Below are 12,769 nucleotides of genomic sequence, written 5' to 3'. Positions count from 1 at the left end.
CGGCTGAGGAGTCCAATCTGGAGCAGAGAGAGAAAGGGGGGTCCTGAGCCAGGCCCACCCCGACTGGTCTCTCACACCAGTGAGGTGGTCGCTGACCAGTCCAAAACCGTCCTCCCACCACGGTCAGGTCCCAGCCACACTGGACTGTCAATAGGGGGATCTTAATTCCTATCAGGCATGGAGCTAGCCATAATGCCTGTCTGTCAACAGAGAAAGTAAAGAACAGGCAGGCCAGGCCTCTGTCGATCCTCGCATCACCGACCAATGCCGCCAGTCTGGGGGGGGGAGGACAGAAGCATTCTCTCCCCAACGCCCGTCCGCCAGTCCAAACGATCTTCCAGCGGCGGAGAGAGGCAGACCCAGCAGCTGTATTGAGTCCGGGAATTCGCCAACATGTCCGCCGAGGCCGATGACCAGGCCCACAGTCCGCAACCACCATCCGGAAGGAGAAGAAGGCTCCGCGCCGCCGAAAACGGCGCCAGCCAGCTGATGGTCATAGAAAGGTCTCCGACCGGTGGGATCGTCGCCGCTGCCCCTCCGACAAGCAGAGGGTATCCACGGCGAGCAGACAGAAGAGGGAAGGCAGGGCAAGGCGTCCTGGACTTCACGGCGCTGTAGCAGTGCTCGGCGTTGTAGCGAAGCTCGGCAGGTCGGCAGGCCGGCAGTTCTCAAGCGCCGCTAGTTCAGGTCAGCAAGCCGCTAGTTCGGAGGGGGGGGGCTCAGCGCCGCGAGAAACAGCGCCCAGCAGCTGTTTTTAAGTCCCCCAACCCCCGAAGTCGCCTCGGCGAGCAAGCAAAAGAGGGAAGGCAAGGCTCTTGAAAAAGCATCTTTAATATAACTTTAATACTTAGTACAGTGAGTAACCAAAATTTGGTGTATGCTGGCACTCCCAAAAAATACTGAGGATGACCCCAAATGCTTTGTTCTGTTTCTAAGTGAATATTGGTAATTGTGCTTTGTGACCTAGACTCCTTCAGATTTAATGGTACGAAGGGGTGGTAGAGCATGCAAAAGCATTCATGTTTAGTAGCTAGCTAGATCTTTTCTCTGGATTCTGATGGTTGCCCACCACAGCATGTTTCTGGTAAAGGACATATTTGTTTAAGGAACTGAAGGCTGGTTCTGTGTAACCAGCTACAGACTGTACATCTCAAAGAACCTTTTTATATTAAAATCTCAGGTGGTGTACAGCCCTGTTGTACACGAATGTCATTGTGTAACCAGGTTTTCACTTATGCCTTGTTTAAAAAGTTTTCAAACACCAGTTCACCAGTTTACATTAGACTTATATAGTAGAATGTTAGAAAGCAGGCAATATTAATGGGAATTATCTCAATTTTATGTTTCATTCTAGATATAGTATATAAGTCATTTTGTGGATATTTACTATTTTTTAATTTGTTTTATAATTTTAGAATTGTAAGCTGCCCAGAGTTGCTTGGTTGAGATTTACTTGGCTATAGAAACTGAATAAATAAAGTCATGTGCAATATGTTTTGTTTTTGCTTTGTGCATTGTATGAACTCAGTTTTTGTTTTTGTTTTATAAACCATGGCTTATAGCTTAGTATAAAGTATGTATTCAAATACTTCAGCATACAGCAGTTTAACTTCTGCATGCCACTATCTACAGTTTTTACTTCTCAATATTTTTTTGTACTGAGGTACACAGTAATGTAGAGGACATAGGCAACAAGGAGAACTACAAAATGCTAATGGAATAACTGCAAGGGATAGAAACTGGAAAATCACTGGTTTCCACCTGGCTTGCTACTAAACCATTTTCTTTTGAAAAGCAATATAGTGCTCAGGCATTGCTAGTTTAAACATAAATGAAGAATAAAATCCAGGAGGTTGCAGTATAAGGGGTCTCAAGACCAAGGCATTGATGTTCACCTCAATGTTTTCCCATCAAACTCTGTTATTTTAGGCTGGTCAATTATCTAGTTCACCTATCTTCTAAGCCAGGGGTAGGCAACCTCGGCTCTTTTATGACTCAGGAATTCTGGGAGTTGAAGTCCATTTGTCATAAAAGAGCCGAGGTTGCCTACCCGTTCTAAGCCAAGGTTTTTTTTCTCACCATGGCTCTTTAAATAAAATACAATTGCTCATGTTTGGAGTAATCCTCAGTATCAAGCCATGATATCGTGTGTGTGTGTGTGTGTGTGTGTGTGTGTGTGTTTGCAGAATATTCAGCCAAAACAACTTTATTATCGTTAGCCTGGCATGTAAATTCAGCCTGAGTTCAGAAGCTAGGTGTTTGCCTTAATGGAATTTCACGTTGCTTATTACTGAATAAATATTAATAGGATTACATTGACTATAACTGTACCACAATTTAACTCAGAGGCAATTTCCCCATGCCCGTTACTAGCATAAATCTCTGAATTCGGTGATATTTTAAAGTCATAAACTGACTTAATTACAATTCAATTTAAAAATAAATCTTAATTACTTTTTACAGAAAACAAGATTCAAAAGATTCAACAGAATTTTTTTTAATCGAAGAGTTGATAATCATGTTGTACCCCTTTTATAGTAATCCATATACCGAGATGCACCCCACCGATCCCACATTGACACATTCCTTTGCTGTTTCACTTTTTTAAGGAAACCCTGGCCGGTAGGAACAATGGCATCAAAGTGATGGAACCAGGCATTTCTTCTTTCAGTGAATCTTTAATATTCCCCTACTTTCAACCACAAACCAACGTATAGGTTTTCCCCGCATTTCATGTCTATTTAGCGGGGGGCGGGGGGGAGAGAGAGAGATGGGCGGAGTGTATTTAACTCTACCACACTCAAGATGACCGGAGCGCACAGAAACCGACTCGTCGATAGCCATATTTGGGAGGTCTATGACTTCTCTTAGGACATATCGCGAGATTTCCAAACGCAGCTCCCGCCCTATTGAGCGCCACTGGGATTCTGAAGCTTGAGGCCCGGCGCTTGTGTCTCAGTTGGCGAGCCGTAATGGCGCCGGGTTGTGGGCTATTTTGCCGTTAAAACGACTTGGAGGGTGGGGGCCGCCTCCGCTTCGCTGCAGCGCTCAATCCCGAAGACTTGCGGGATGAGCCAACGAGCTCGGTCGGCGCGAGGAAGGAGGAGAAGGAATGGAAGCGGCGTTAGAGCAGGTGAGGCGGCTCTCCAATTGTGGGGAGCCCTCCAGCTGAAACCCAATTGGGGGCTTATAGGGAAAGCGAGAGAAACTTGACAGGATTTCCGGCTTTCGGCTCCTGGGATTCAGAAGGGGGTGACCCGCTGGGAGGCTGTTTTCTACTAGCCCGTTTCGGAGTTTGTACCTCTTGTTCGTCCTGTGGCCGCCCCCTTTTCCGCACTCCATTCCGCTGCACTTCGGCCTGGGTTGTCACAGCTTCTTCCTGGTTTAAAGGGAGGAAGCTCGGTTATGACTTAGATTCCCTGAATTAAAAGAAGTGCCTCCCTCCTACCTCTATTTCCAGGCCATTATACTGCAAGAATCCAGAATGAGCTAAATTTATTTGACTTCCAGAAGAGTTATGAGTTTAAACTGTATGAGATATAAAGAGATGGGGGAAAAGTTATTCAGAGGGGAATGGTTCTGATAATTATTTAGAGGAACTAGCCTGAAATACAGATACTGAATATAGTTATTTTTATGCATTCCCATAAGTGCTAATGGCACAAACTCATATGCACTTGTGCAAACTAACATAAGGAATAAGGTAAGGTTTTCTCTCCAAGGAATTTACTTCTTAGCCCTATTACATTTTAGTCTGCTTCAGCAAAAGAGACATATTACAGGCTCAGAGTCAATACAGGCAGTCCTCAACTTACAACCACAAATCAGCCCCAAATTCCTGTTATTAAGTGACACTGTTGAGTTTTGCTCCATTTTACGACCTGTTTTGCCATAGTTGTTAAGTGAATCACTTCAGTTGTTAGATGAATCTGGCTTCCCCATTACCTTTGCTTGTCAGAAGATTGCAAAATGTGATCACATAACACTGGGACACTGCAACTGTCATAGATATGAATCAGTTGCCAAGTGTCAGATTTTTAGTCATGTGACGGGATGCTGCAATGGTCATAAATGTGAAAATAGTATAAGTCACTCTTCAATGCTGTTGTAACTTCAGATGGTCACTAAATGAACTGTTAGTTGAGTACTATCTGTAGAGTTTAACATCCTCTGTCTTTCAGTCTCCAAAATGATACAAAGAAAGTACAACTAAAGTGAGTTCTTAAGTTCTTGAAAAATGGCATGAGATTTTCTTTATCCTTCGGTGAACACATTAACATGGTAGTGAGAATCATATTGCTCACCAATAGAGGTAATCTTTGATTTACAACAGTTTGTTTAGTGCCTGTTCGAAGTTACAATGGCAGTGGGAAAATGACATATGACAGTTTGAAATGTGTTTGAATATTAGTAGCTCAGGTTGGTAGTTGGGCTGGTGGTGGTTTGAGCTCCTAGTTTGGCAATCTGGTTGCAAATGTTTCATCACCATTCGAGGAGACATTGTCAATGCGCTTTGAATTGTGCTCATCTGTCAGAAGACTGGCCTTTAAATACCTTTTTGACAGCTTTCCACACTTGCAACTGTAGCAGCTTCACCATCCTCACAAGATCAAAATTAAGATGCTTGGCAACTGGCATGTATTTATGATAGTTGCTGCGTTTGGAGTTATGTATCAATTTTGCAACCTTCTGACAAAGAAGGTCGATGGGGAAGCCAGTTTCACTTAACAGCCGTGTTACTAACTTAACAAATAGTTAACAATTCGTTAACAACCATGGCAAGAATGGTTGTAAAATGATGCAAAGCTCACTTAACAAATGTTTCGTTTAGCAACAGAAATTTTGGGCTCAATTGTGGTCATAGGTTGAGGACTCTATACTCAGCTCATAGGGAAAGTAGAAATACATTATGGGCAGCCTACTCACAGAAAGAAGGCAGGATATTTCCCCATGCCCCATAGGACGGGCAGCCCTGTTGGGAGGTAGCAGGTGACATCTGTTGTTGCATGCTATGTTTGAACACGGGGATTATTTGTAATTGTCTCACCTAATAGCTGTAGACCTATTTTCCATGTTTATCTAATTCATACCATATTTTGGAGCAGTGAATTTCATAAATCATGTGGTAGAAAATTTATCCATTTGTATGTGTTCAATTGGCTAATACATTTCATTGGATGATTGTGTCAAAAGCTATTTGCTAATCAATATTATCTGTTGTATCATGGTGCCAGGATACCTTTATTTCTCTTTGAAAATTCTAAATGGTTGGGGAGAAAGTATCCCATAGAATGGATGTTATAGAATATACCGGTAATGAGAAATGTTACACTGGATGCATAGTGTTAATTTGCAGAAAGCTGTAAACTAGCCAAATATAGGAATTATTAATAAAAGGTATTTTCAAAAATGTGGCTATGGCTCTGGGTTTGCTGAAAATTAAAAGCTGTTTTGTAGAGAGGATTTTGTGGTAAAAATCCAAGTAAGAATCAATCTCATCTCTAAGGTTTTCTTTTCTTTTCTTTAAAAAATAAATTCCTAGCTTTATGATTGGCTTCTCTTTAATGACTGAAAATATTTCTGCCCCCCCAAAAATAAGTTAAAATCAAGTTGATTTTTATAAACAGTCCACACTTTGAGGAAAGAAAATAAGTTCAGCAGAGACAGTATTAACAAATTCTACATTTATAAAATGAATTGTGACTTTTTAAAAATTCTTGTCTATCACTATTTTTATTTCAGGTTAGTTTTGACTGGAATACTCTATTGCTTTTGATGATGGGAGCTAGTTGTATTGTTTGAATATCACCTTAACATTTTGAGTTAAATTTCTGCTGTTAAGTTAACCAGGGATTTCTTTGAAAATGAAAAATGGGAACTTGGTCAGTGCCAAGGAAATATTGTATTAATCGCTAATCTTAGTTATCTGTTTAACAGTTGGAAAACATGGGGATGATCTGGACAGTGATCTGGATTCAAGAGCTGAAAAATGATCTGTAATGTTTTTATATAGCATACAGTATTTCCCACTTAGCCATTTTTGGTCATGTATGATATGAACACAGTCTTAGATTCATTGATTATTCCTTTGATGTGATATATGCTATCTGCTAGAGGTGCTTCTCTGGATTCTGTGAAAGAAAGAGGGAACAAACTTTGGGGGAAAAGAATAAGTTTGACATCATCACTCAAGTTTTATATCAGGACTCAAAACAGGGACAGTAAAATCAGATTTTATTTAATTGTACGTATTGATTATCCGTGGCAGCTTTCTTTTTTCATTGTCTCATCTTTTATAAGTATTCCTTCTTTCATAAGCCAAAGCTATATTTTCTGGACAATCTTTACATTATTTCCTATCTGTATTTTTATTTAGCATGTCTTCTCTACTATGTACCCTAAGTAGACACACTTCATTATATTTCTGAGTTGATAAGATGTGAGCAAATAGTACAATGCTTGCAAACTCAAAAACATAGCTTGATAATTTGGTTTTAGCATACATGGGGTAAGACTGGACTTTGCAAGTAAGTCCAAAATGTGCCAAAATTGATTGGTACTCTAGCAAGTAATGTTGCATATGGCAAGTATTTGAGATAGATAGGTATTTGACAGCCTGTACGCTTACTGGCCAATGAAAATTAAACATTGTACAGTAGTCATTTCTCAAATCCGTATGATGAGTTTATATTACTGAAAATAAAAAAATATTTTAAAAACATAGAAAACTTGTAATTTTTAATCAAGGGCAAATTTCAAAGCCTAGTTCTTTCTTGCCTCTCTTCTAGCAATTTCTCCTTTTTTGTTTTAAAATCTGTTTTCCTTCCTACCACAAACAAGGATTGTGAGTACCGTAATCTACCCTCATAAATAAATCAGAGCATGCTTTTGCCACTTTTATGCAGATTTAAACCCAGATTTAAATGATTCAGGAAATTTGCTGCTTGACTGGTATGCAGATTATCCACAATATACTGTGAAGACAGGTTGGTTTCTTAAGACCTAATCTAACATATCTGTCTTATTAATATAGATAAGGAAGTGAAGATTCAGGTCTGGTTAAGGCTAAGGACTAACATAAAAACACGAATTGGTATGGAATATTGAAAAAAAAGTTAGATGAATAGATGGGTTTGAACAAGATTATAGAATACAGAAAATGTCTGGACTATTTAGGATGAATGACAATGGTGATAGTTCAATGAGGATCTGTTTAGGGAAAAAGTCTGTTTTAAACTTAGTCTTATATTACACACGGCAAAGTAATAATTCTAAAATTAATTTGATTGTTTATGATGAACGATTAGAATATATATAGTCCTCACTTAACAACGGTCCTGTTTAGCAACCATTTCTAATTATAATAACACTGAAAAAGTAAATTTAGGACTGGACCTCACACTTGCAACTATTGCAGTGTCCCATAGTTATATGATCAGTATCTGCGTACTTTATAGCGAACTTCCAAGAAGCAGAGTCAATGGTGTATCCAGATGTAAAATTGCAAGTCACGATCATGTGATGTTTCACTTAACAAGCATGTCGCTTAGTAATGGAATTGCTGATCCTACTTGGGGTTGTTAAGCAAGGACTATATAATTTCTGAAAGATACAAGGTTGAGGGTTTCTAAATGGGACAGATTATTATTTAGTAGTAGATCTTGGGGGAAAATGAAAGTGATAGGCTTGAATTATGGATTGTTGATTGGACCTCCGAAGGACAGAAGGCTGAATCAACTTTGAGCTGGTCATGATCAAACTCAGGCTGTGAGCAGAATTATCCTGCAATACTGCATTCGAACCACTGAGTCACCATGGCTCCTTAATAAATAGGGAATCCTTGTGGTGAAAGTAAAAGTATGTTGCTAGGGTATGTTGCTAAGTATGTTGCTAGGGATATATACACATGCTTTTGTATGTTGATGAAGCTGTGTTGACCCTAATGCTTTTCAGCAAATGTTAGCTAGATTATATGATATATCAAGATGGTTTTAAACATTAATGTTTTGAAGACCAAGATACTTCAGCAGGAACAGTGGAATAAATGATTGCCAAATGAATAAATAGGTTCATTTGTGTACTTTGCTTTATGTTTACTAAAGATGGAAAAATAGATGAAGAAATTTTGAGATATGCAAATACCAATGAAAATGTATGAGTACTATGTTATCTGTTGCAAGTAATGTTTATTAAAATAAGTGAAATAGCTTATTATACACAGCTCATCCTAGCTGTGTGTAAGAGTGGTTCTGCCCATTTTTTAAAATATGAAGAGTTTGGCATATCAAAAGAAATATGGGATCTTAGAACAAAGCTTGGCTACTTTAAGCTGTTGCAGACAGGTACCAGGTTTGCCTTACTGAGCTTTCCAGAGTTCCTTTGAAATTGCACAGTATGTATTCCACAGCATTGTTTTTGATGTGGACAAGACAGTAAGCAGACATGAGCACTCTAAAGGGAGGGAAATGGTTAGGAGACAAACAAAAGTGATAAATGTGAAATGCCGAGTTTGAAGACCTCTGGTCTATATCATATATGAGTCTCCCCAGTGATGGTGACCCTTTTGGGCTTGGCATATCACAAATTTGGAAAAAGCCTAACTTGACTCTGCTAGCATGCCACACACTCCCCCCCCACACACATACACAACAAAAGAGAAAATTCTCTTTCTCCCTCTAGGCCACCCTTAACAGTGGCACTCAGCAGCAGCTCTGAGGCTGGGCCAGGAGGACCTTGATTTCAGTCCTAGCATCATCAGTGCTACTCAAAAAGGTGCATGAACTTTGGGGAATGGTATGATTGCCCAGGATCTACCACACTGCTTACCTTTTAGGCGGTGGTCCTTTTTCATGAAGCAGCTTTGGAGAATGCTCTTCTGTGGCTTCTGCAGCCTTCAAAAATTATGTGAAAGGACACCCCATTCTTGTACAATTTTCTGAGGCTCCAGGGGCTGCACAGTCTTCGAAAATTATGTGAGGATGAAAATTGTTGTCAGAAGTTGGTGAACGCTGCCATAAATAGTGATGTGTCAGCTTTGACATGTATGTCACAGATTTGCTTTTACAGCCATGCTATACATCTGATGAAGTGAGCTGCAGCTCATGAACGCTTATACCTTTTAATAACATTTGCTAGTTGGATTTTTGACTGCAGAAATACAAAAATCTCCTTTGCGTCCTGAGAATTTTAGAGATTAATATGCAAAGACTTTTATTGTTTCCAGGCAAATCTTAAAAAATCTTCAGTGAGTGAAATACTCCAGATGACTTTATAAATATATCCAGGAATTTTTTTAAGTAAAAGAATGGTAAGAAAAGAACCCACTCCAAAACATAGAAAAATAGTAAAGGTAAAGGTTCCCCCGCACATGCGTGCTAGTCGTTTCTGACTCTAGGGGCTGGTGCTCATCTCCGTTTCAAAGCTGAAGAGCCAGCACTTGTCTGAGGACGTCTCCGTGGTCATGTGGCCAGCATGACTGGACGCCAAAGGCACACAGAACACTGTTACCTTCCCACCGTAGTGGTCCCTATTTTTCTACTTGCATTTTTACGTGCTTTCGAACTGCTAGGTTGGCAGAAGCTGGGACGAGTAACAGGCGCTCACTCTGTTACGCGGCACTCGGGATTCGACCCGCCAAACTGCCGACCTTCTGATCTACAAGCTCAGCGTCCTCACCCAGTAAGACACCGCGTCCCTATAGAAAAATAATATGGTTTTTTATTATGAAAGAGTCAAGTTTTATGTTGGCTAGGTCTGTTGGCAGTTTCACACTGGATATCCCAGCACACATAGATTTCCCTTCCCTGTTTGAGTAAGCTCTCTGTCAGGAAGATTTCTCTCCCATCAGTCAGTTCTCTGAGACATGTTACTGTCCTGTTTCATTTGATTCTTCTGTTTTGTGTGCTTTTCCTTGTCTAAAATGCAGGGTAGAAAATTTGCCTTTGTCTTTCTTTGCCCTTGTTATGTTGTTTCTAGTTATCCCTTCTTCATAAATTCTGTGACCTCCTCCAATACGTCTGTTTGAAGTAGTGATTTTAGCTCTTGAAGTTTGTGTTCCACTCTTTCTTTCAGTACCTAAATTGTAAAATTATCTGTTTTATTCCTTCATTGAGAAGAGAGACCAGGTCCCATTTGTTTATTAGAGCCCAGCTTTTCATAAAATCAGTAATTGGAGCATCCCTTATAAAAAGCACAAAAGTCTGCTGAATGGTAGTGGCCACTCCGCAACTATGCCCTAGTTTGTGACTGATGGTGTATCTAAAGCTCAGATGGGTTCACTTCCATATCCATCCAAGTTTCTGGTTACAGGTCGTCCTTGACTTGCAATCATTCGTTTAATGACTGTTCGAAGTTACAGTGGCACCAAAAAAAAGTGACATATGACCATTGAAGCGATATAGCCTGCCCCTTTTTAAGCAAATAGTTCATTATATAAGAAGGTAGTCTTTTTCTTCTAAAGTATATAAATTTGTAAGTTACCATACTACTGTATTTATTAGTTTATTATATAAATGTATAAAGTAGTTTTAAAATGCTTATATAAAGTATTATATTTAAAAAATTAAAAGGTTGGTTAATGGCAGGATTATTATAAGTGAGACTTCATATAAGCAGCATAATTTTGGATGCTGGGTAAAAATTGAACATTAAATATAATTTGGTTAGTGTGTACAATTTTCACACTGAATAATTGTTGAATTTGACTTGAAGTAAAATATTGAAGTAAAATATTTTGCAGGTTCAGATTTAGCTTTCTATGCTAATAAACTTCAAAATAATACTGATAACTTACAAGGTATGTGTATGAATTTCTGTTAGATCTTTCAGTGAACATTTATCTTTATGTTATAGGTGAAGTAATAGAATGTGGAGCAACAAAACAAATGAGTTTCCCTTACACAATCCAAAATTCCCCCAAAACAGGAATTCCACCAGAGGTACAAATTTATTTAATTCTTATCTCACTGGGTGCAAAGAATTTTATCTGACTTTCTAAATTTTAACAGAACAAAAATTTGTGTTAAACTGAAATGATATCCGTTGGGAAGAATGGTCAGATAACAAGTTCTTCTTTCTTATTCCCTAACTTCTGCTAGCAAACATTCTGGTTTCTATTTGCAAATTTGTTAGGTAAAGGTAAAGGTTCCCCTGCACAAGCGTGCTAGTCGTTTCCAACTCTAGGGTCCGGTGCTTATCTCCGTTTCAAAGCCGAAGAGCCAACGTTTGTCCGAGGACGTCTCCGTGGTCATGTGGCTGGCATGATTAGACGCCAAAGGCGCACGGAACATTGTTACCTTCCCACCGTAGTGGTCCCTATTTTTCCTACTCAACCTTGGCATTTTCTTGACCATCATCACAAAAACACTTCAGCTTGGGACAACCATATTTTGTCTGAATCAATGCTTCTGAAACATCCATATCTCAGTTTTGATGTCGCCTGAATCATTTTGTTCGTGAACCATTTTGTTTTGCCCTCGATTGGGTTCATACAACATAGTAACCCCAAACCAGATAAACTTACATTACGGTTTGTTGTGATGTGTAAAGCTGGCCACAGTCAAGTAAGTATATTCAGAGAAAAAATATTGTAAATATATTGTTTTAAATAGTATATAAAACTTACTGAACCTTGCAATATGTTTGTCACACAGGTGATGCTTGAATGTATTTAATAAGTGCTTCTTTTCATTTTTTTCTGCAGATTTAACAGAATGGGATGCTTTTTCACAAACAAAGGCAGCAGTAAGTAGTATTTTAGCATTGAGTTAAATTAAAAAGAAGCCATACAGGAGATTGTATTTAAAAATGAAAAATATTAAGTGTTATGCTTATCCTGGAAATGTTCTAGGACAGTAAAAGATTAAGATGCTTTTTCAGTAAAATACAATCACTATCCTCCTAAAATGCAGATAGAAGTAAGCCACCCACTAGTTTGTCCTATCTGGACACTGAGCTCTTTTTTTATGATCCTAGGATTCCCAAAATTAGGAACCTACTGTCTTAATTCCAACAGACACTCTCTCCTCTTCTGTATACAGTTGCTGAAGTTTTTTTTTCCTTTTTCTTCCTTCCTTGTTTCTGTCAGTCACCCAGATTTTAATGCTAGTTCTCTGAAAATGCAATTGATCTGCTAAGCTAAGGCAACTCTTCTCAATTCCTAATATACAGTTTGCGTTTACAAAAAAAATTACTGTTAAGGAATTTGCCCAGAGTTTTCCAATATAATGAATTTGATGTGTTTGGTCTGATACATCACATTTTCATTTATCCTTCTCGTTTTCATTCATTTTCTTTTTTTCAGGATTGAAAAATGTAATATAAATTGTTTCCTGCAGTGAAAAATGTTGCATTAATGTGTTTCACAATTGTGTGAAACTATATTTGATTGTACAAAGGTGAAATTAAAATCTGAGCTCATTTTACTTGGGTTAGGGAATGTTTCATCCAATTTTTGTAAGCCTTTTTTTACTTTTTGTTTTTTTAAGTGGCGATATAACAAATTTAAAATGTTGATACCTTTCCTATCCCATTTAATCTATCTAGTTGCGGCATATGGAGAACAAATTGGAAGTAGCTCCTATTAGCATAGCCGGATTGGATTCTGTCATGGAAAAAAAGCCATCAATTAGTACTACCAGGAAACTAAACAGGAAAGGTATGTATTAAGGGCTTTTGAAAAATGAGCTTTCAGTTGCTCAGCATTTTTAAGTGGAGCATTTTTGGTCTGCAACCAGCAAAATCAGCAAATTACAAATGGCAAAACTTGAAA

The 12,769-nt window shown here is 38.8% G+C and overlaps 1 protein-coding gene across 1 annotated transcript in view; it reads left to right on the top strand.

Annotated features, from left to right (window-relative positions):
• The first annotated feature begins 2,934 nt into the window (after window positions 1-2,934).
• Window positions 2,935-12,769, top strand: part of CEP350 (centrosomal protein 350) — a 129,020-nt gene continuing 119,185 nt past the window's right edge. Inside the window, exons 1-4 of the mRNA XM_081324167.1 lie at window positions 2,935-3,133; window positions 10,852-10,937; window positions 11,702-11,742; window positions 12,544-12,655. Of these exons, the coding sequence (XP_081180293.1) occupies window positions 10,865-10,937; window positions 11,702-11,742; window positions 12,544-12,655 (226 nt within the window). The 5' untranslated portion in view covers window positions 2,935-3,133; window positions 10,852-10,864. The remainder of the gene's footprint in view (window positions 3,134-10,851; window positions 10,938-11,701; window positions 11,743-12,543; window positions 12,656-12,769) is intronic.

Source organism: Vipera berus (genome assembly GCF_964194415.1).
Source record: "Vipera berus genome assembly, chromosome: 3".
Classification (NCBI taxonomy): domain Eukaryota; kingdom Metazoa; phylum Chordata; class Lepidosauria; order Squamata; family Viperidae; genus Vipera; species Vipera berus.
This window is presented reverse-complemented; position numbering and strand designations above follow the sequence as displayed.